We start from the raw sequence: 20,508 nt of genomic DNA, 5'->3' as shown, positions 1-20,508 counted from the left end.
GTCGGATACATGGCTTGTATAACCTTGTAAAATTTTGAACCCTTTGTGGACTTGGAGTGGCTATCCCCTTTGTTGTGTTGATTGTCGCTCCTAAGTATTGCTGTGTTTTGCACGGCAGAATGTGTGATTTTGCATAGTTGATGGAGAAACCGAGTTTGTAGAGGGTTTGTATGACATACTCTGTGTGGTGTGAACACTTTGATGGGGAGTTGGCCTTGATTAGCCAATCGTCTAGGTAGGGGAACACGTGTATTTGCTGCCTTCCGATATGTGCAGCTACTACTGCTAGGCATTTTGTAAATACTCTTGGTGCGGTCGTTATACCGAACGGCAACACTTTGAATTGGTAATGTATTCCCTTGAATACGAACCTTAGGTATTTCCTGTGCGAGGGATGTACGTGTCCTTTAGATCTAAGGTTGTCATATAGTCTTGTTGTTTTAGCAGTGGTAATACATCTTGTAGCGTGACCATGTGAAAGTGTTCCGATTTGATGTAGATGTTTAGTGTTCTGAGATCTAAGATTGGTCTCAGTGTTTTGTCTTTTTTTGGTATTAGAAAGTACAGTGAGTAAACTCCTGTGTTCCTTTGTGTACGTGGTACAAATTCTATTGCGTCCTTTTGCAGTAATGCCTGAACTTCTAATTCGAGAAGGTCTAAATGCTGTTTTGACATGTTTTGTGTTTTTGGTGGGACATTTGGAGGGATTTGGAGAAATTCTATGCAATAACCATGTTGGATAATTGCTAAGACCCAAGTGTCTGTTGTTATCTCCTCCCAAGTTTTGTAAAATTGGCTTAGTCTTCCCCCCACTGGTGTTGTGTGAAGGGGTTGAGTGACATGTGAGTCACTGTTTGGTTGTAGGGGTTTTGGGACCTTGAAATTTTCCCCGGTTTCTAGGGAATTGTCCCCCTCTGTACTGGCCCCGAAAGCCTCCCCTTTGGTACTGTCCCTGGTAGGTAGACGGTGTTGATTGTGAGGTGCTGGCTTGAGTGGCTTGACCCCGAAAGCCCCCTCTGAAGGGTGTTCTGCGAAATGTGCCAAAAGTGCCTCTGCCCTGCGGGGAATAGAGTGCGCCCATGGCCTTGGCCGTGTCAGTGTCCTTTTTCAATTTCTCAATTGCCGTGTCCACATCGGGTCCAAACAATTGTTGTTCGTTGAACGGCATATTGAGCACTGCGTGTTGTATCTCGGGTTTAAACCCGGATGTGCGCAACCATGCGTGCCTTCTTATGGTTACCGCGGTATTTATTGTTCTTGCAGCTGTATCCGCTGCATCCATAGAGGAGCGTATTTGGTTATTAGAGATATTTTGTCCCTCCTCAACTACTTGTTTTGCCCGTTTCTGTAATTCTTTGGGTAGATGCTCGATGAGATGCTGCATCTCATCCCAATGGGCTCTGTCATATCGCGCTAGGAGCGCCTGAGAGTTCGCGATGCGCCACTGGTTTGCAGCTTGTACAGCAACCCTTTTTCCAGCTGCGTCGAACTTGCGGCTCTCTTTGTCCGGAGGTGGGGCATCGCCTGATGTCTGCGAGTTGGCTCTCTTGCGAGCTGCCCCTACTACAACTGAATCTGGTGGCAGTTGTGATGTGATAAAAGCAGGGTCCGTGGGCAGTGCTTTATATTTTCTCTCCACCCGTGGAGTTATCGCTCTGCTTTTGACAGGTTCTTTAAAGATCTGTTTTGCGTGCCTTAGCATTCCCGGGAGCATAGGCAGGCTTTGATAGGTGCTATGGGTGGAGGAGAGGGTGTTGAAAAGGAAGTCATCCTCGACAGGTTCTGAGTGTAACGACACGTTATGGAACTCTGCTGCCCTAGCTACCACCTGTGCATACGCTGTGCTGTCCTCAGGTGGTGAGGGCTTGGTAGGGTACGACTCAGGACTATTGTCTGATACTGGGGCGTCGTATAGGTCCCAAGCGTCCTGGTCATCTTGGCTCATGGTGGTATGAGCTGGTGAATGTGACGGAGTTTGCGCCGGTGATGTATGAGTTACAGGTGGAGGAGAGGGTGGTGGAGTTACTTTCTTCACCACTTTTGCTTGTGGTGTTTGTTCTTGTGTTTGGAACTCGAGTCTCCTTTTCCTCCTGATTGGGGGAAGAGTGCTGATCTTCCCTGTCCCACTCTGTATGAAGATCCACTTCTGGGTGTGGTCTACGTCAGTGGTTTGCAAATCTGTGTTTGCGCATTTGAGAGGACAGTGATTGTTCCTCTGAATACGAGCTGGCAGTCGGTTCGGTTGCTGGGCGTTTTGGCACCGAAACTGTGTCTTTGCTTGTTTTCGGCTCCGAGGAGAATTTTCTCTTTTTTGTAGTCGAGCCTTCTCGGCGTCGATCATCCTCGGTGCCGCTGTCTCTGCGTCGAGCAGCTTCGGTTCCGCTGTCTCGGCGTCGACCCTTTTCGGCAGCACTTTCTCGGTCCCGAGATTGCTGCATGCCTGTGTCTCGACCCGAGTCGGACGATCTCGGCACTGGTTCGCCCTTTTTCGGTGCCGATGGACGGTCACCTATTTTATGGGTTGAGCCATGGCCTGTTGGCAGTGGCGTCCCCTGGGCCTTGTCTGTTTTCCCGTGTGGTGCTTGTTTCGACGTCTTACTCACGGTTTCTTCGACGTCGAACTCCTCCGAGTCCGATTCATGGATGGAGAAGGCTTCCTCTTCTTCTCCTTGTTCCTCGAACCCTTGTTGTCCTGTCGGCGTGGACGCCATTTGCAACCTTCTGGCTCTTCGGTCACGGAGCATCTTTCGGGACCGAAACGCACGACAGGCCTCACACGTTTCTTCCTTGTGCTCGGGCGACAGGCACAAGTTACAGTCCAAATGTTGGTCTGTATATGGATATTTACTATGGCATTTAGGACAGAATCGGAACGGGGTCCGTTCCATTGGTGTCGATGTTACACACGGTCGGGCCGACCAGGCCCCGACGGGGGTCGAAGTTACCCCGAAGGGCTACCGGAGCTCTTCACGATTCGGTGTCGATTCTATCTAACCCGATACCGAACGAAACAAAACAGACTTAGTTTTCCGAAGTTCTGACTATTTTTCCGTCCCGAAACCCGGAGCGAAAAGGAACACGTCCGAACCCGATGGCGGAAAAAAAACAATCTAAGATGGAGTCGACGCCCATGCGCAATGGAAACAAAGGAGGAGGAGTCCCTCGGTCTCGTGACTCGAAAAGACTTCTTCGAAGAAAAACAACTTGTAACACTCCGACCCAACACCAGACGGCGGACTATGCACAGCATGTGTATCTGCAGCTACACATGCCACCGAACACAGAGTTACTTACCTTTGCTAATGATATTCATGGTGGTTCAACAGACTCCTCATCTTATGCATTTTATCTTTGCCACATCAACTTTTGCGGAGAGGAACCGAAAGCACAACAGCAACAAATTCAGCAGAACAACATTCACATACCTTGAAATCTGATTTATCAGACTAACTCATCCGTGTGGAACGAGATTAGTAAGGACAGGGGGACGATTATGTATGCACCAGAAATACTGTTACCAAATGCAAGTTGTTTTTTCCTGAGGGACAAATCTTTCTGCAGATTCATCATCCTATGAAGAGTCCAAAAGAAGTACCTCCCTGGGAGGTGGAACAGAACAGTTCCAGTTAACCAAGGAGATTATGCAAAAACATTTGGGCACAGGATGCATCCGAGCATGCCTGAGATTTAAGGATAATAAGTAGGAACGTATAAAAAAAAATAGATTTCACTTTGGGTAGGAATAACTGACAGGTGCAAAGGACCAACATATTTGGGCGAAAAACTGAAGGATAGACAAAGTAATTGCCACCAACAGAACTATCTTTCGAGAACAAAAAAAGTAACACCAGGCACCTCCGCATATGCTCAAATCCCATCAAGAAATTCAAACACCTCAAATTTCACTGAGAAAAAAAATAAACGGAAGGGGACGGAACAAGTAAACTAAACCTTCCGGCATTGCTTGGGGATTTAAGCAAGGAAAGTTGGAGAGGAAGGCAAATGTAGACAGCTGCCAGATAGCTCTTAACTGAAGGCACCAACAGGTTCCTGTAAGCAAGGGGGGGAATTATAAACCTCAAGACAGGCGAGATATGTAGGAATTAGCACCTTCCAACTCACACCACAGCACTAACCTGTTAGCTTCATTGCCGTTAACATGGCTTCTGCTACCACATCAGGAAAGCAAAGGGATGCTAGCTCGCACTTCCCAATCTCTACTTATACTGCTGCACCATCTGGTGTTGGGGTGGAGAACATCACCAACCTGCTGCGAGAACAGGTCTGCTCTGAGCAGGAATGAAAGAGGATGAAGAATGTGGACTACCAACAGATCAGCGTACCAGATCCCCCCGGTCCAGCCTGAAACAATCAGAATCAAGAATGTATGGCACAAAATGTAAGACTTCTTATTCTGGTCTGTGGTGATTAGTTCTATGAAGGGAAACGCTAATGTTAAGACAACCTCCCTCACCTCAGGGTGAAGCTTTCAATTTTTGTTGTCTTGCAAGAGACCACTAAAGAACGCACACTCACACAAAGGGAGTATTAGTGAGAAAGACTAATTTTCAATATAGCTTTATTCTCTCTTTTGTATCCTTTACATTAATGTATTCCCAGAGAAACCTGTTTATCTAGTTTACCTGAACGCAGCTGGGTTCATGGAAAGGTTAGTTGAATTACACGCCTAAGGAAAAACTTCAACAGCTTCAACTGCATATTGTTTGTCTTCCCGTTCAAATATCACTAAAGGAAAGCATTTATCTGTCACTCAGTTCTGTAACCTGTCACCAGGGCCTGGGAGCTGGTAGGGAATTTTACACAGCGCAGATGTTCTCATAAGACTAGTTATAAATACTACTCCTCCTCTCACCCCCAATTTTATCGGCAACGTCAGTGAATAAAGGTTTGTTTAAAGTGTAATCAGACATGGTGCGAACGTGTGGAAACCAATCAACAGTTAATGATACATGGCAAGCTGGCTGAACTTTAAGTCCAACAACTGCATTTCTCAAGGGCCATTGTCATTTATGAAAATTTTTCATTCAGATCATTCTTTTTCATGATTTCCTATGTGACTACAAATGTATGCAAGCTGAGTAATTTGTAGGCACAAAAAGACTGAGTGACTGCTCAAAGACTCCACTGCTGCAGCGGAAACCCAATAAATTATACTGGAGATTTCCCACAACTGACTCCTCTGTTATTTAAGCTTCAAATTTAACAATTGCTGGCCCATGCGTGGATGAACACACCACCATTTCAGTAGGTCATCAGCACCGAGGTGAAGGGGCCAGTGTGAATTCATACATATCCCGAACTGCGCCTCTCAACAACTGGACTGGTTGTCAGAATCTGTGTGGTGGGGGTGCGGGTGTCAGCTGTGTGACTGCCAAACATGGTGAGTGACCTCATGCTTCATCCCACAGACCTACTGTAGGAAGTTGGCTCTGTATGTACTATTTCAAAGTAAGAAATAGCATGCACAGAGTCCAAGGGTTCCCCTTAGAGGTAAGATAGTGGCAAAAAGAGATCATTCTAATGCTCTATTTTGTGGTAGTGTGGTCGAGCAGTAGGCTTATCAGAGGGTAGTGTTAAGCATTTGTTGTACACACACAGGCAATAAATGAGGAACACACACAAAGACAATACCAGGCCAATAGGTTTTTATATAGAAAAATATATCTTTTCTTAGTTTATTTTAAGAACCACAGGTTCAAGATTTACAATCAATACATTAAATGAAAGGTACTTCACTCAGGTATCATAGGAACTTTGAATCAGCAAAATAGCATTTACCGTTTGCAAAAAATGGTAATAAGCTATTTTAAAACTAGACAGTGCAAATTTCAATAGTTCCTGGGGGAGGTAAGTATGTGTTAGTTTTGCAGGTAAGTAAACCACCTACAGGGTTCAAAGTTGGGTCCAAGGTAGCCCACCGTTGGGGCTTCAGGGCAACCCCAAAGTTACCACACCAGCAGCTCAGGGCCGGTCAGGTGCACAGGTCAAAGTGGTGCCCAAAACACATAGGCTTCAATGGAGAAGGGGGTGCCCCGGTTCCAGTTAGCCAGCAGGTGGGTACCCACTACTTCGGAGGGCAGACCAGGGGGGTTTTGTAGGGCACCGGGGGGGGGGGGGGGGGGGGGGGGGGACACGACAAGTCAGCACAAAAAATACACCCTGAGCGGCACGGGGGCAGCCGGGTGCAGAGTGCAAACCGGCATCGGGTTTGCAATGGAGTTCAATGGGAGACACAGGAGGCAGGCAAGGGGGGGGGGGGGCTCCTCGGGGTAGCCACCACCTGGGCAAGAGAGGGGGCCACCTGGGGGTCGCTTCTGCACTGGAGGTCGGATCCTTCAAGTCCTGGGGGCTGCGGGTGCAGTGGCTTTACCAGGCGTCGGGTTCTTAGAAGCAGGCAGTCGCAGTCAGGGGGAGCCTCTGAATTCCCACTGCAGGCGTCGCTGGGGGGGGGGGGGGGGGGGGGGGGGGGGGGTCAGGGGGGTCAACTCTGGCTACTCACAGGGTCGCAGTCACCAGGGAGTCCTCCCTGTAGTGTTGTTTCTCCGCAGGTCGAGCCGGGGGAGTCGGTTGCAGAATGGAAAGTCTCACGCTTCCGGCAGGAAACGTGTGGTCTTTAAAGTTGCTTCTTTGTTGCAAAGTTGCAGCCTTCATGGAACAGGGCCGCTGTCCTCAGGAGTTCTTGGTCCTTTTAGATGCAGGGTAGTCCTCGGAGGCTTCAGAGGTCGCTGGACCCTGGGGGATGTGTCGCTGTTACAGTTTTTCTCGAAGTGGGGAGACAGGCCGGTAGGGCTGGGGCCAAAGCAGTTGGTGTCTCCGTCTTCTCTGCAGGGCTTCAGGTCAGCAGTCCTTCTTAGTCTTCAGGTTGCAGGAATCTCGCTTGGTTCTGGGGGCCCCTAAATACTCAATTTAGGGGTGTGTTTAGGTCAGGGGGTTAGTAGCCAATGGCTACTAGCCCTAAGGGTGGCTACACCCTCTTTGTGCCTCCTCCCTGAGGGGAGGGGGGCACACCCCTAATCCTATTGGGGGAATCCTCCATCTGCAAGATGGAGGATTTCTAAAAGTCAGAGTCACCTCAGCTCAGTACACCTTAGGGGTTGTCCTAACTGGCAAGTGACTCCTCCTTGTTTTTCTCATTATCTCCTCCGGTCTTGCCGCCAAAAGTGGGGCCGTGGCCGGAGGGGGCGGGCATCTCCACTAGCTGGAGTGCCCTGGGGCACTGTAACAAAGGGGGTGAGCCTTAGAGGCTCACCGCCAGGTGTTACAGTTCCTGCAGGGGGAGGTGAGAAGCACCTCCACCCAGTACAGGCTTTGTTACTAGCCACAGAGCGACAAAGGCACTCTCCCCATGTGGCTAGCAACATGTCTGGAGTGTGGCAGGCTGCTAAAACCAGTCAGCCTACACGGGTAGTCGGGTAAGGTTTCAGGGGGCACCTCTAAGGTGCCCTCTGGGGTGTATGTTACAATAAAATGTACACTGGCATCAGTGTGCATTTATTGTGCTGAGAAGTTTGATACCAAACTTCACAGTTTTCAGTGTAGCCATTATTGTGCTGTGGAGTTCGTGCATGACAGACTCCCAGACCATATACTCTTATGGCTACCCTGCACTTACAATGTCTAAGGTTTTGCTTAGACACTGTAGGGGCATAGTGCTCATGCACTTATGCCCTCACCTATGGTATAGTGCACCCTGCCTTAGGGCTGTAAGGCCTGCTAGAGGGGTGGCTTATCTATACCTGTAGGCAGTGTGAGGTTGGCATGGCACCCTGAGGGGAGTGCCATGTCGACAGTCATTTTCTCCCCACCAGCACACACAAGCTGGCAAGCAGTGTGTCTGTGCTGAGTGAGGGGTCCCCAGGGTGGCATAAGACATGCTGCAGCCCTGAGAGACCTTCCCGGGCATCAGGGCCCTTGGTACAAGGGGTACCAGTTACAAGGGACTTACCTGGATGCCAGGGTGTGCCAATAGTGGAAACAAAGGTACAGGTTAGGTAAAGAACACTGGTGCTGGGGCCTGGTTAGCAGGCCTCAGCACACTTTCAAATCATAACTTGGCATCAGCAAAGGCAAAAAGTCACGGGGTAACCATGCCAAGGAGGCATTTCTTTACACCTACTGAGAAGTCAATCATTGGGTGAAGGTGGCAAACAGGATAAAGGTGACAGAGGCATTAATAAGGGGAATAAACGGGGTTAGGTACCCCCCAGGAACCTGGGTCTGCCTCAATTAAGGAGGAGGGGACCTTCACAGTAGGCTCTTCGAAGTTCCGAGGGTTTGTTAGGATGTTTGCAATGTCTAAGGGTTATTTTATGGGTCAAGCATTTGGCAAATGTAATAGGTTAGACCAGAGTCAGCCTTCGCCACCCAGACGGTCTCCAGCCCATAAATAATTACAAAGGTTTCTATATCAACAGGTTTAATTTTTTTCCATCAACGGCGTGACTGTGCCAAGGATAATATTCATTTGTAATTCTCCTTTTGATGGACCCTTTGACTTACCGAAAATACAGTATTTAAGATGTCCTGGTGATAAAAGACAGGAAAAACAAGACAAGATTGGCAGAGTTTAATTGCTAGAGTACGGAATACAGGCACAAAGACTTTGGCAGAAAGTAAGGCTTTTGCGGCACAGCCTTTGGCTCCACAACAGGAGGAGAAGGAGGCAGATCTATTAAAGGGACTTTTGGATAGAAGGCCCCCTCCCTACAATGAGACTAAGGCAGGTGATGGAGGGGCAGAGGGCGTTGTCAAAAGGAAGAAAGGTAATGGTAAAGTCAGGCAAAAGGTGAGTGGCACAGGTCGAATAGTGACACCCTAGGAGATTTAGAGATGGAGGGAGTTAGCCCAACATTTGGTACAAAGTAGAGATGATTCAGTATTAGTTGAATTGGAGGAAAGAGGAATGAATGGGGTGGAAACCAGGGTAGCATTGATGTAATAAACAGACGATCTAAAAAAAGCCTTTACAGGCCACCTGATTGCTAAGTGGCAAAGTAGAATATCACCCAAACGTATTTGTGCAATAATGCAACACCCCGTTCCAAAAACACAACAAAGTATTTTCATTTACAGGAATTGTAGGGTATTACAGGAGGGGATCCCTGGATCCAGATACATCAGGAACGTTTTCTCACTATTAAAAAGCACCAGGAATTCCAGATTACACTAAAGAATTCCACCTCTTTACATGAGTGGGAAGGATGTGCCCTTGCAGTACTCTGAACGGAATATAACCTTATGCATATATGTCTTTGATATTAGACCCTGTAGCCAGAGCACTTCCCTAAAGTCAGAGGGCAGCAGTGGCAGTTTCTGTAGACAGAACAAAGTGAGAGTTCGGTTGTCAAGATCAGTGAATAATGGTTTGTTTAAAGTGTAACCAGACAGTGAGAAAAGAAGAAAACCAATCAACTGTTTATAATAAATGGCAAGCAGTCTGAAATCGTCCTGGTACAGCTGCATTCCTCAATGGCCTTTGTGTTTTATGATAATTCTTTGTTGAGACCATTGTTTTTCACTATTTTCTCTGTGACAACAAATATATTGAAGCTGAGTAATTTTTAAGCTTAAGCATAATTAATGATATTGGAGATTCTCCACGACGGACTCCTCCATTATTTAAAGACTTCTTCATCTTAGCATTAACAATGAGAAGACTACACCACTGTGCCAATATCTACAGGTGAAACACTTTCCAACACAGGGTCCACAATATCACGCACCATTCATTATTAATATAATAGACAGTAGTGATATTGTGTGGGCACACAAATTAGAAAATCCATATTTAAGGCCAGAGACTCCTTTGGTACTGTAGTAACTGCCTCAGACACAACTGGAGGGCTCACTCCACCTGAAGAGCCACCTACCCGGCGCAGCAGGGGCAAGATCTGCATGACTGGGACCAGAGCTTAAGTCAGACATATTGCAATCATTGCATGAATATCAGTGATCCTCTGAAGGGGGAAGGCAAAGGAAGGAGGATTGAAAAGGTAGGGCATAGCCTCTGAGGATCTGATGCGCCCTTAGCGGTCCTTCTTGATTTCTTGCCCATGGGTGGCAAATTAGATGTTCCTCCCTCCCACAAGCAGATAATGTGCAATTGAGGAGGCATAGTCTGAGGGATACAGAAGTGAGAGCCTGCAGAGAATGGCAGGGGATGGCTATGCATCTTCAAGTGTGTTTTCCTGTTTCCCTCACTATCCTAAAAGAACAATACAGTTGTTGTGGCATCTGAAAAGGTTTTGTTAAGGTTGCAGAGATCTAAAATAACCACTGAACTTAACATGTTGTTGTGGAGTTGCTGTGCTAGCCAGAATAGACCAAGGGCATGAGCCACAGCCCTGTGTTTTTCTTTAGGTGCTCCAAGAGAAGTTGGTCTTCCCTCTAAATAGCAGTTGGCCGAACGGCAGGGTCATGGGCATACCCTGCACATTTTTCAGACAGCCAATGGAGCATTTTCAAGCATGACAACCAGCGTGCAAATTGTATATATAGAGCAAGCAACGGAGTTGGCAAAGTAAAGACAACACTTAGATCTGTTTTAATGCATCCAGGCCATTCAAAATCAGGTCTGAGATCAGCTTTATTTTATGGTCTGCAAGTCTGAAAGAGTACTGCCAGCTTCAATAGGGCATGGGCATATCTCCCTAAAAGGCAGCTGGCATTAGCCATGAGAAGGGCCTAACTGCTCAGGCAAAATGTTAGTGACTAAAAGGTCTTAACTTTATTGAATACCCTCCCTCACCGGGCCAGCTACAGGAAAGGGTATCCCTCAAGGGTAGAGTTTGAGACCCTTAAGCACCTGGTCAAAGTGCGTTTAGGTAACCATATTCAAGGACAAGGAAATCTGCTATGCTGTGAATCTTAGTGGTGGTTTAAGTTTCTCCAGCTGTCTGTGGAAGGCTTTTAGGTTACACAGTCAGACTACTGCACAGTGGAACCGACAAAACTAAAGCCCACCTACAAAAAGCTTCAAGGATCATCCCAATTCTGATGCATCTCTGTACGATGAGAACTGTCAGTATTCAAGGTCTTAAAGGCAGCTTTCTTAGGCCTATTTCATAGACAAACGAAGTTTTAAAGCTATTTGGGTTCCAACAGCCCCAGTTGACAACATAACAGTATTGTTAACGAGGGCACTGGCTAAGTAATTTTTTTAGGCAAATAAATTGAATATGCTGTATTTACAGAAACGATACCAAATCCATTAGCTTTCTCCTGACACAAGCAGTCGCTCTTAAATTTAATGTGAACAACAACCATCACTGAAATAGTAGTACTGCAGAGATATCAGCCCACTGGTGCTGAAGCACAGCATTTTTATTTTTAACAAGTCAATTTTCACCGAATCAATTCTGAAAAGCCGCTAAATTGGATTCATAATCTCTTCCTCTGCATGGCGACAATATAAAGGCTGCTGCATCAAACATTTGTTCTTTACTAAACTTGAAGAAAAACTGACATGTAGACTGCAATCTATGAAGAACAATGGAAGGATGCTAAGAATTTGTTTTACAGCTTCCAAACATAACTTTCGCACTCTCATCCCTACCCCCACTGCAGTTTTTATGAAAAACTAGAACAGTGGGGAGGCAGAGGCAATGGTATATATTTTTCTTTTCACATCCTGTACGGGTAACAGCTGCACTTTAGGATTGCAAACATTTAAACTTTTTAAACATTCATTCATTCATATGAGATTGAAGGGACAACAAACTATGCATTAAATGTTTTATTGCTACCATCTTAAAGTTTTAATGGCTTAAACTTCACAATGCTCCTTGCTGTCAGATCACAACAAAGCAGATCTGTAGAAAATGTATTCCTCCTTGTTCCAAATGATCACATCTGTCCCAAACAAAAGTGGATCGACTGCATAAATAATTTGTAGGTCTTTGAATTTCAGATCAGACTTTCAGCTCTATAGAAATGCTTACCTGCATCAATTTTCTTGATAGCTCGTTTGTAAGAAACTCTTCCTCTTTCTCATAGTTGACAGCCAAAGTTTCTTTTTCTTTCTGCAGGGCCTGAATCTTTTTAAATAGTGTATTGCTGATGAATTCTTCTTCCTGTTCTGCTCTCGCTTGCTGTAAACAAATATTTCATATTGATGTAAATAAGTATAACTACAAACAAAGAAAGTGCAGATTAAACCCAGACCTCGATAAGGTATAAATTGTTTTTTGTTATCCACAGTTTTAAAAGAAGTAGCCCAATAACAGATCATTTAAAATAATTGGAAACTGAATGATAAAATATATGACCAAGTTAAAGGTAGTGATAACTTTTACCAAGTTTATGAATCGTGCATTTGCTTCTGAGAGACTCTGAAAGCAAGCATGTGATTTCAGCAAGAGACTAAAACTGAAATATTCAGCATAAGTCACCCTTAGTTTTGTTAACATAAGTAATCTGACTCATGCCATCCATTCTTCCGCTTTGGGAAGGATCAAAGAGGGTTATTTTCAAAACGGTCAAATATATACTCTTAATAACTAGGAAACAGATTTTCCTTCTAGAGCATGGGAAGTAATCTGCATCTTTGCTTAAAACAGCATGTAGCACCTACACTAGAGTGTTTTTGTATAAGAGGGAACATTTCAACTATCGGACTTGAAGTCCAGTTCCTTCCTGGTGTACAATCTGGGTGGACTGTACTTAGCAGCAGTCTTGAAAGCATTGAATATGGTATTACATGGAGTCCTTTTTTAGTTTAATTTGGTGTATTGGAGCAAACCTAGATGGGCTGACAGGTTAGTGCTAGAATTAAGCACATACCAAATTTCATCTGGGGAATCCTAGTGTAGAGATCAAACTTTCAAAGCAAAAGAGCTACAGAGGGGTAACATAATTTAGTCAATGTAGTGATGGCAAACTCTGACAATCAGGAGTATGTAATATGGGCTGCTGCTTTGGCTAAAACAGAGAACAAAACATGCAAATAAAATAACTTAAATTGAATGGTGAAATATAAAAGTTGGTGCTGTCAAACTATATCAATAGCTTGCTCACTCATGAGGCTAAGACATCAAAAAGTAAACATCTAGGAAAGAAGAAAGTTAAGAACACCTATGTTTGTATGGCGATTTAAACTAACCCTCAGGTTAAAAAAAAAAAATGTTTTAAAAAAAAGGTAGAAAATAGTGCTGTGCTTAAGAATTCATGCAGGACACAGAATTGTGACTTTCTAAGGTGCCTTCTGCTTTTTAAAGGGCAGTTTCCTAGAAATCTGGCATACACTGTGCCTAAAAGACAAAAGAATGTATTATTACTACTGTGCTTCACAACTCCGCCATCTTAAAATCATGCACAGATCATTGAGAATAGTACGTTGGGCTCTGTCCTACACTGCACGGCGTCATTTTTAGTCAGATGCTCTGAAGTATATAATATTCTTCATTTTAATTCTAGCAAGTTACCTGTGTGTGCCTCAAAGTTACTCCCTTAACCCAGTAATTTTAAACCTCTACATTAGCGTACAGGCCAAGCTGACCTCACAACCCAGGCTGAAATTTTTCTCAAGTGTAAAAGATGCTAAAAGTGTTCTTCAGATTTACTCCTCTAATCTACCTATCTTTGCTTGTCAAAAGCTTTGCTAAGAAACTCATCCCTGAGAGCAAACATTTCTTCACACTTATCAAGTCTTAAGTAATCTTTCGAAGGTGAAAAACAACTCTGGACCATTTGGTGTGGACCAATCAATTCAGACCGGTTTAGTTTCATCAAAGGGAGAAGGGGATACTAGCTGATGGAAAATGTTCTACAACTGGAAATGATCAAGGACTTCCACTAACGACTGGAATCGTTGCCCAAGTTTGTGCTACACAAAATGATGTTCTCATTTATGCTAGCATCCCAGCAGGCATATGTACATACAAACAAACACACACACAAACATACACCCCTCTCACCAAAACTGAAGTACTTGGTGGGTGAGGACTGTAGCCCAGATAATCTGTTTTACAGCAGATTTCGGATTAGTGCAATCCACCCATTCCATGTTTTAGTGGTGTGTCAAGACAGGAATAAAACCTATCCCCATCTAGACCAGCTCAAACTGGCAGTGTGGACAGCAAGCCCTTACAATTGCTTAAAGGTGGGGAAATACTCCCATGGGCCCGGAGGAGCTGAAGACTTTTGGCAAAGAGCAGTCTCTAATCTGATTCTGGCATTCTTCCACTGGCCATTACACAAGCATAAATATAGGGATGTAGGCAAATACTCTATTTGAAGTATATAACAGATATTACACAAGGATATGTGTGCTTATACTATACCAACATTGTTACTAGGCATACATTCATACCAGTCAGCAGATGTGTGGTTGTGTTTCTTCTACAAGCTGGGCCACAGTCAAAAAAGCCAGCAACAAAGCTTTGCCTCTTGACCAGCGGAAAGGCGGCAGACCTATCTAACTGCACGAGGAGCTGGATTGACAAAGCTAATTGGACACACTGTCATGATGACAGCTTAAGAAACTAAGATGGCTCAGAAACTACAAGATCATCCAGGAAAGCAGTCCAGGGGAAAAAAACAGATTAAAGTCAAGGAGCTGCTCAATCATCTTAACAAGTCGAAAAGGGTTAGCCTGCATGTCTCTGACCCTTCTTGTATCCTCCTAGAGGGTGCCTGTGTCTACCTACCTCTACTGTTCCAGTGGGACAAGGGAACAGCCAGTCTTGATCCTCTGGAATGGGGTCCCACTGAATCAGCTAGAAGAATTAGTCCAGATCTTGGCACTTTGGAACAGTCTGGTTAACTAACAGTTCTTGAGATAGTGTTTAAAGTGAGGCTGATCCACTCCAACTACACTAGTGGCTACTGGTGCCACCATGACTTTCAGTGGGTACCATGCTAATGGAAAAACTCTACTGTGATCAGTGGTACACATGCAGATCCTGGTTACAAAAAAGCATCTTTAAGGCAAATAATAACTGTCACACTAATAGTCTGTCTGGCCCTTTTTTAATCGAGGCCTACAGCAGCAAGGGTGGGAACCCTAGTGGTAATTTCTACCAGCTACATGGACACAGCAATTCAGGAGCAATATTAGGTAGGACGAAAAAACTAAAGTAAACCATGGGTCCTAGTATCTCTAACTCTATCCCATCACTGAGAAAAACATTTAAGAAATCCAAGAGTTCCTTAAATTTACCCATCAGTCCTGAAGCATTGCCCAATTTGTTAACAATGCCAACAGAGCTCAATGTTAAAGAGGATTTTAGTGCCTAGAGTAAGGAATCTATACTATTTTTGCTTTTTCATCTGCACTAGATGGTGCTGGGGCATTCTAGTGTTCTATGCGTGTCATTCCTAAATGCACTATGTCAGTTATTGGTTATGGTTACAATATTTCATGAGTGGGTACAAATGAGTTATCTGTAGTCTCAAATCCTATTTTTTGTAGCACATTAGTGAGACACTAATGCCAGTCCTCAGTCTGGACACAAACAGGTGGAGACAAAGCCAACATTTTTCACTGTAGGCCAGTAATCCAATGTTTATCACAGCTAAAACATCCTCTTCAGTCAAATGTTTGATAATATTTTCCAAGTCGCTTTCATTCTGTGAATCACAGTAGCATGCTTTTCCTTGTGGTACTTCCAGTGGAGCTTGAAAACACTGTCAACTAGAATCAACAAGGATGTGGAGGCGTGGCTACCAGCCCAAGATGACAGATGCTTGATTTGATAGCTCTGGGCCAGGACCTCCAAATATGCTGTATTTCAAGGAGAATCACTGCTGTTGTGTATCCAGCCCTCCATATATAGTGATGAGAGGTGCCCGGACCCTAAAGAACGCACTGGGGTGCCCCGATCAGAGCCAGAGGTCCAGGCACGTGTCCACTGGGCCAAGCTGCGGTGGACTGCGGCCCGCTGTGCCCCATGCGCCCTGCACCCCTGGCCTAGAGGGCCCATCGAGTGCAGAGGTGGAGGATGAGACCTGGGGGATGCCGTGCCCGGACCACTTGTGTGGAAAAGTGACGCGGAGGTGAGCTTGCAGCCCAGGGGCCGCTGAGTCTTTTTGCCGGATCCTGGGTCGTGTGATGCCAGGATCCCCTGGTGCTGCAGCATGGCAGTGGAGCATAGAGCACTTACTGCGCATTTAAGAACTGGCCCCACATCGGATTATCACCCTTTGTGTGCTGCATAGCATGTCTATACCTACTATACTGTACTGTACCTGGGGACTGCGTGTTACTACTGCCAGAACGTTGCACGGGAAGATATCGGCCTCCATCCCCACAGCTGTGGAGCCATCCCCGTAGGTGGAACCTATTGCATGTTTATAGCCGATTACTCAAGTTGAACACATGTAGGTGCCCCTCATCACCGGCCACCTACCACTGGCTCCGTGAATACCCTGACGTGGTGGCCATCTGACGCAAATTTGTAATCCATTCCACGAACACTGAGCTACATTATAACTTGCCTCTCGTCTCAGATACCTGAACATATGTACTACACCCGCTGTTTCAGAGCCTGTGGATGATATCCAATTAGACTGTGCAACTACTTTTCCAAATTTATATTCCCCCAAACGACTAGCCAATACAGAGAAGACACCATGGGACGTACAAAAAACAAACTAGCACTCCGCATTCAGGCGATTCCTCCGCAACACAGCCACCAGAAGTGGAACCACCCACTGACCAGACAACACGTGTGGATAAGTTGGATCTCATCTACAGGAGATCAGGGAATCAAGAGCTGCACTGGAAACATAAAACTTGGCACTCTCTCCGCACATATAAGTCTTATCAGAGATTAACACCGATGAACAACATAAATTATCAGACATGGTTCACACCACAGAAAAGACAACGGCATCCCTTGAGTCGGGCTTAGCAGAACAAACATTAACAACAGAGTTATGCGAGAAGGTGGAGCTTCTACAGGAATGTCTGGAGGATGCTGAGGGACGGGCGCATCGCAACAATGCCCATATCATCGGAATGCCAGAAGTAATAGTAAAGGAGCCCAAGCAACGCAGTTTATTAAGGAGTGACTCCACACTGTGGTGTCCCCAAGAGGACTCAACTTTTTTCACTGTGGAAAGGGCGAACATAGTGCTCAAAAGGAAACCGGTGTCTGGTGCAACGCCAAAACCCATAGTGGCCAAAATTTCGAACTATAGGGACCGAGACGAATTGCTCAGAGCGGCAGGAGATGGGGCACCACTCCTTGCTGAAAACACACAGATTTCCCTGCTTCCAGTCTATACGGTGACTGTACAACGGAGGCGCTCAACGTTTACAGATGTGAAGAGACAGCTTCCAGCTGCTTGTCTTACTTATGCTATGATTTTCCCTGCAATACTCAAAATAGTCTACGACCAACGATCCCACTTTTATGACTCACCGGAAGCTGCACGCTCGTGGATGGACCATAATCTACCAGAGTGACAAACTAGACACTCACGTGAGTCCACCCCCAGCACCACCCTGGGTTCCCACAGACATCCCTGCCGCCAGGGAGCTTCTGACTATGCTGCGAACTGCTCCATCTCCACATCAAGCTAGGGCAAGTCAATGTGAGGCACTGCTCTCGGCGGCGGCCTTTCGGTCGCAACTGCACTGCCCTAGTGGCAGTTCGTCTGAGGGCAGTGCAATGCATTCAGATACGTATGGCAGCATGGCGCTGCTCCCATCAAGAAGCCACAAACAGCAAATGACCTGTAATACACTTGTATACTTGCAGTTTTACGTTGGGTAACAGTATTCTCTCCTTTATTAGGCATGTTCCATGGACAACACCCATAGGGCCATTAGCTCTGGGGGCCAGATAGGAACACTAGATGCAATACATGATTATCACTGCTATCTGTTTCAGTTGCGACATACACTGTAGTCCAGGCCCAGACATCTGCTTAGCGCTCTGTGTGGGCTATATGAAAGGCGTCCCACAGACCATTTTCCACTGGTTGCGCCCCCGAAGGCAAATACCCAAGTTGTGCCTTGTTCATCTTATTATATTCACTTTAACAGTTTGTCGACCGGCCGTTGCTTTCTGGACCAAATATTGGGGAAGTTACAGTTACAATACAAGTCTGACATGCTTGTATTAGCTGATAGGGGACAATGTTCCCAGCATTGGACACAACACATATACCATCCGCAATACATAGATGATCTCTACCCCTACTACTTATAATATACTTAACAGGAATGCTCACGGCCTGGGTTTGATACATAAACGCCATTGTGTGTTGGCACAGTTACACAGACGAAAAGCACATAACACTTACCTTCAGGAAATGCATTTTACACTATATGAAGCACAAACGCTACGTGCCAAATGGAGGGGTGAACTATTTCATACCTCATACTCCGCTTACGAGGGGAGCAGCGATAGTGGTACAAGCAGGTGTCCCTTACCTGCACCAGGAATCCAGAATAGATACGCATGGTCGATGTGTACTCTCAAGAGGCAGCCTGGAAGGCACGCCAATAGTGTTAGGATGTGTCTATGCCCCCAATTCGGAACAAGATGTGTTCTTTGCCCATCTATCCACAGTACTTGCAGACTGGGCACACCTTCCATGGATCCTAGGAGGCGACTGCAACAGTGATGGACAAGGACCTAGAACACGGTCACTCCCTGTTACCAACCACAAGCAAGCAGGCAAACGCTTTGTTGCTGGGTGGATGGGTGGGATCTCGATGTCTGGCGTGGTCGCAATGCAGGCATGAGGGAATACTCCTTTTACTCCCATCCACATGTATTACATTCCCGACTTGACCTATTTTTAGGCACCTCTACTCTTCAATCCCAGATATCCCACGCTACATATTTAGGCAAGACAAAATCCAATAATAATCCGTTGGAAAGAACACTAACATGGGGAGACGGCCCAGGTAGAGAACAGACTGGGCCCCTTAGAACATAACACTGTACAACACCTAGAGGAGGCCTCTCAACTCCAAGATACACATATCACATACGCCGAACTACTAGAATGGCTACGGGCTGACCATAGAGAGTATCTCAATAAAATGCATTTGAAAGCAGATCGTTCTGGTACTCTACTAACTTGACTAATTAAACCTATAAAGTCCCCGTCCCCGATTCTCTGCATAAATACTCCAATACACGGCCCAGTACACACTCAGTCAGAAATTAATCAAGCATTTCAAGAATATTACACACATACATATACAGCACTCTCTGTGAATGATCCTTTTGGCAGTGGCCTCCTATATTGCCCGACTCACACTACCACAAGTCACACTCCCGGAACAAACTACTAGAAGCTCCCATAACTACGAATGAGATACAAAATGTTATAAAAGATTTAGCCTGCAATAAAACACCTGGCATGGATGGATTACTGGGTGAATTTTACGCCACATACTCCTCGCTTCTGGCCCCTCACCTCCTCACTTTATATAATGATTTACTAGAAAAAGGAGTACTTACCCACTCCACTCAGGAAGCATTAGAGACCACTCTCCTGAAACAGGGCAGGGACCCAACAGAGATGCCCTCCTATAGTTCCCTTTCACTTTTGAATACCAAATACAAGATCCTTAGTAAAGTATTAGCCAGCCGATTACCTCCCCTGCTCCCACGTTTGTTACACTCTGATCACCCCGGAGAAACACTACCCTAAATATATGTAGATTATTTCATGTTATGGATGCCGCTCATAACCTTCAACCCTGTTCCGGCTGCCTTTCGCTAGACATTAAACAGGCCTTGGATTCCCTCGGCTGGGACTTCATGATGGCAGCCCTCACTGCATATGGCGCACATATATACACACATATACATATATATATGAAAAATGTCACTTACCCAGTGTACATCTGTTCGTGGCATGAGACGCTGCAAATTCACATGCTGTTCACTATCCTGCCATCTAGTGTTGGGCTCGGAGTGTTACAAGTTGTTGTTCTTCGAAGAAGTCTTTTCGAGTCATGAGACCGAGGGACTCCTCCCTCTCGGCTCCATTGCGCATGGGCGTCAACTCCATCTTAGATTGTTTTTCCCGCAGAGGGTGAGGTAGGAGTTGTGTATATAGTAAAGGTGCCCATGCAATGGAGTATGTATGTACATAATGTGTATAAAAGTGATATATATTTATAAATTTACAAATGTACAAGTTTCATCAACCTATAATGTACAATTTTCATCAACTTATAATGGTTACAGGCTCCCGGGGAGGCAGGAGGGCGCATGTGAATCTGCAGCGTCTCATGCCACGAACAGATGTACACTGGGTAAGTGACATTTTCCGTTCGATGGCATGTGTAGTTGCAGATACACATGCTGTGCATAGACTAGTAAGCAGTTATCTCCCCAAAAGCGGTGGCTTAGCCTGTAGGAGTTGAAGTTGTCTGAAATAATGTTCGTAATACAGCCTGTCCTACTGTGGCTTGTTGTGTTGTTAACACATCTACACAGTAATGTTTTGTGAATGTATGAGGCGTAGATCATGTGGCTGCCTTACAGATTTCTGTCATAGGTAACTTTCCTAGAAAGG

At 45.5% G+C, this 20,508-nt stretch overlaps 1 protein-coding gene across 2 annotated transcripts in view; it reads right to left on the bottom strand.

Moving 5' to 3' along the window:
* The window catches only part of CCDC6 (coiled-coil domain containing 6), a 350,130-nt gene that overhangs the window by 280,794 nt on the left and 48,828 nt on the right, over positions 1-20,508 (bottom strand). For both annotated transcript variants that reach the window (XM_069240962.1, XM_069240961.1), the window contains exon 2: positions 11,961-12,110. In XM_069240962.1, coding sequence (XP_069097063.1) covers positions 11,961-12,110 — 150 coding nt within the window. The remainder of the gene's footprint in view (positions 1-11,960; positions 12,111-20,508) is intronic.

The sequence above is a fragment of the Pleurodeles waltl genome, chromosome 6 (assembly GCF_031143425.1).
Source record: "Pleurodeles waltl isolate 20211129_DDA chromosome 6, aPleWal1.hap1.20221129, whole genome shotgun sequence".
Lineage (NCBI taxonomy): Eukaryota > Metazoa > Chordata > Amphibia > Caudata > Salamandridae > Pleurodeles > Pleurodeles waltl.
Note: the sequence above shows the minus strand (reverse complement) of the source record. Positions and strands in the feature narration are given on the sequence as shown.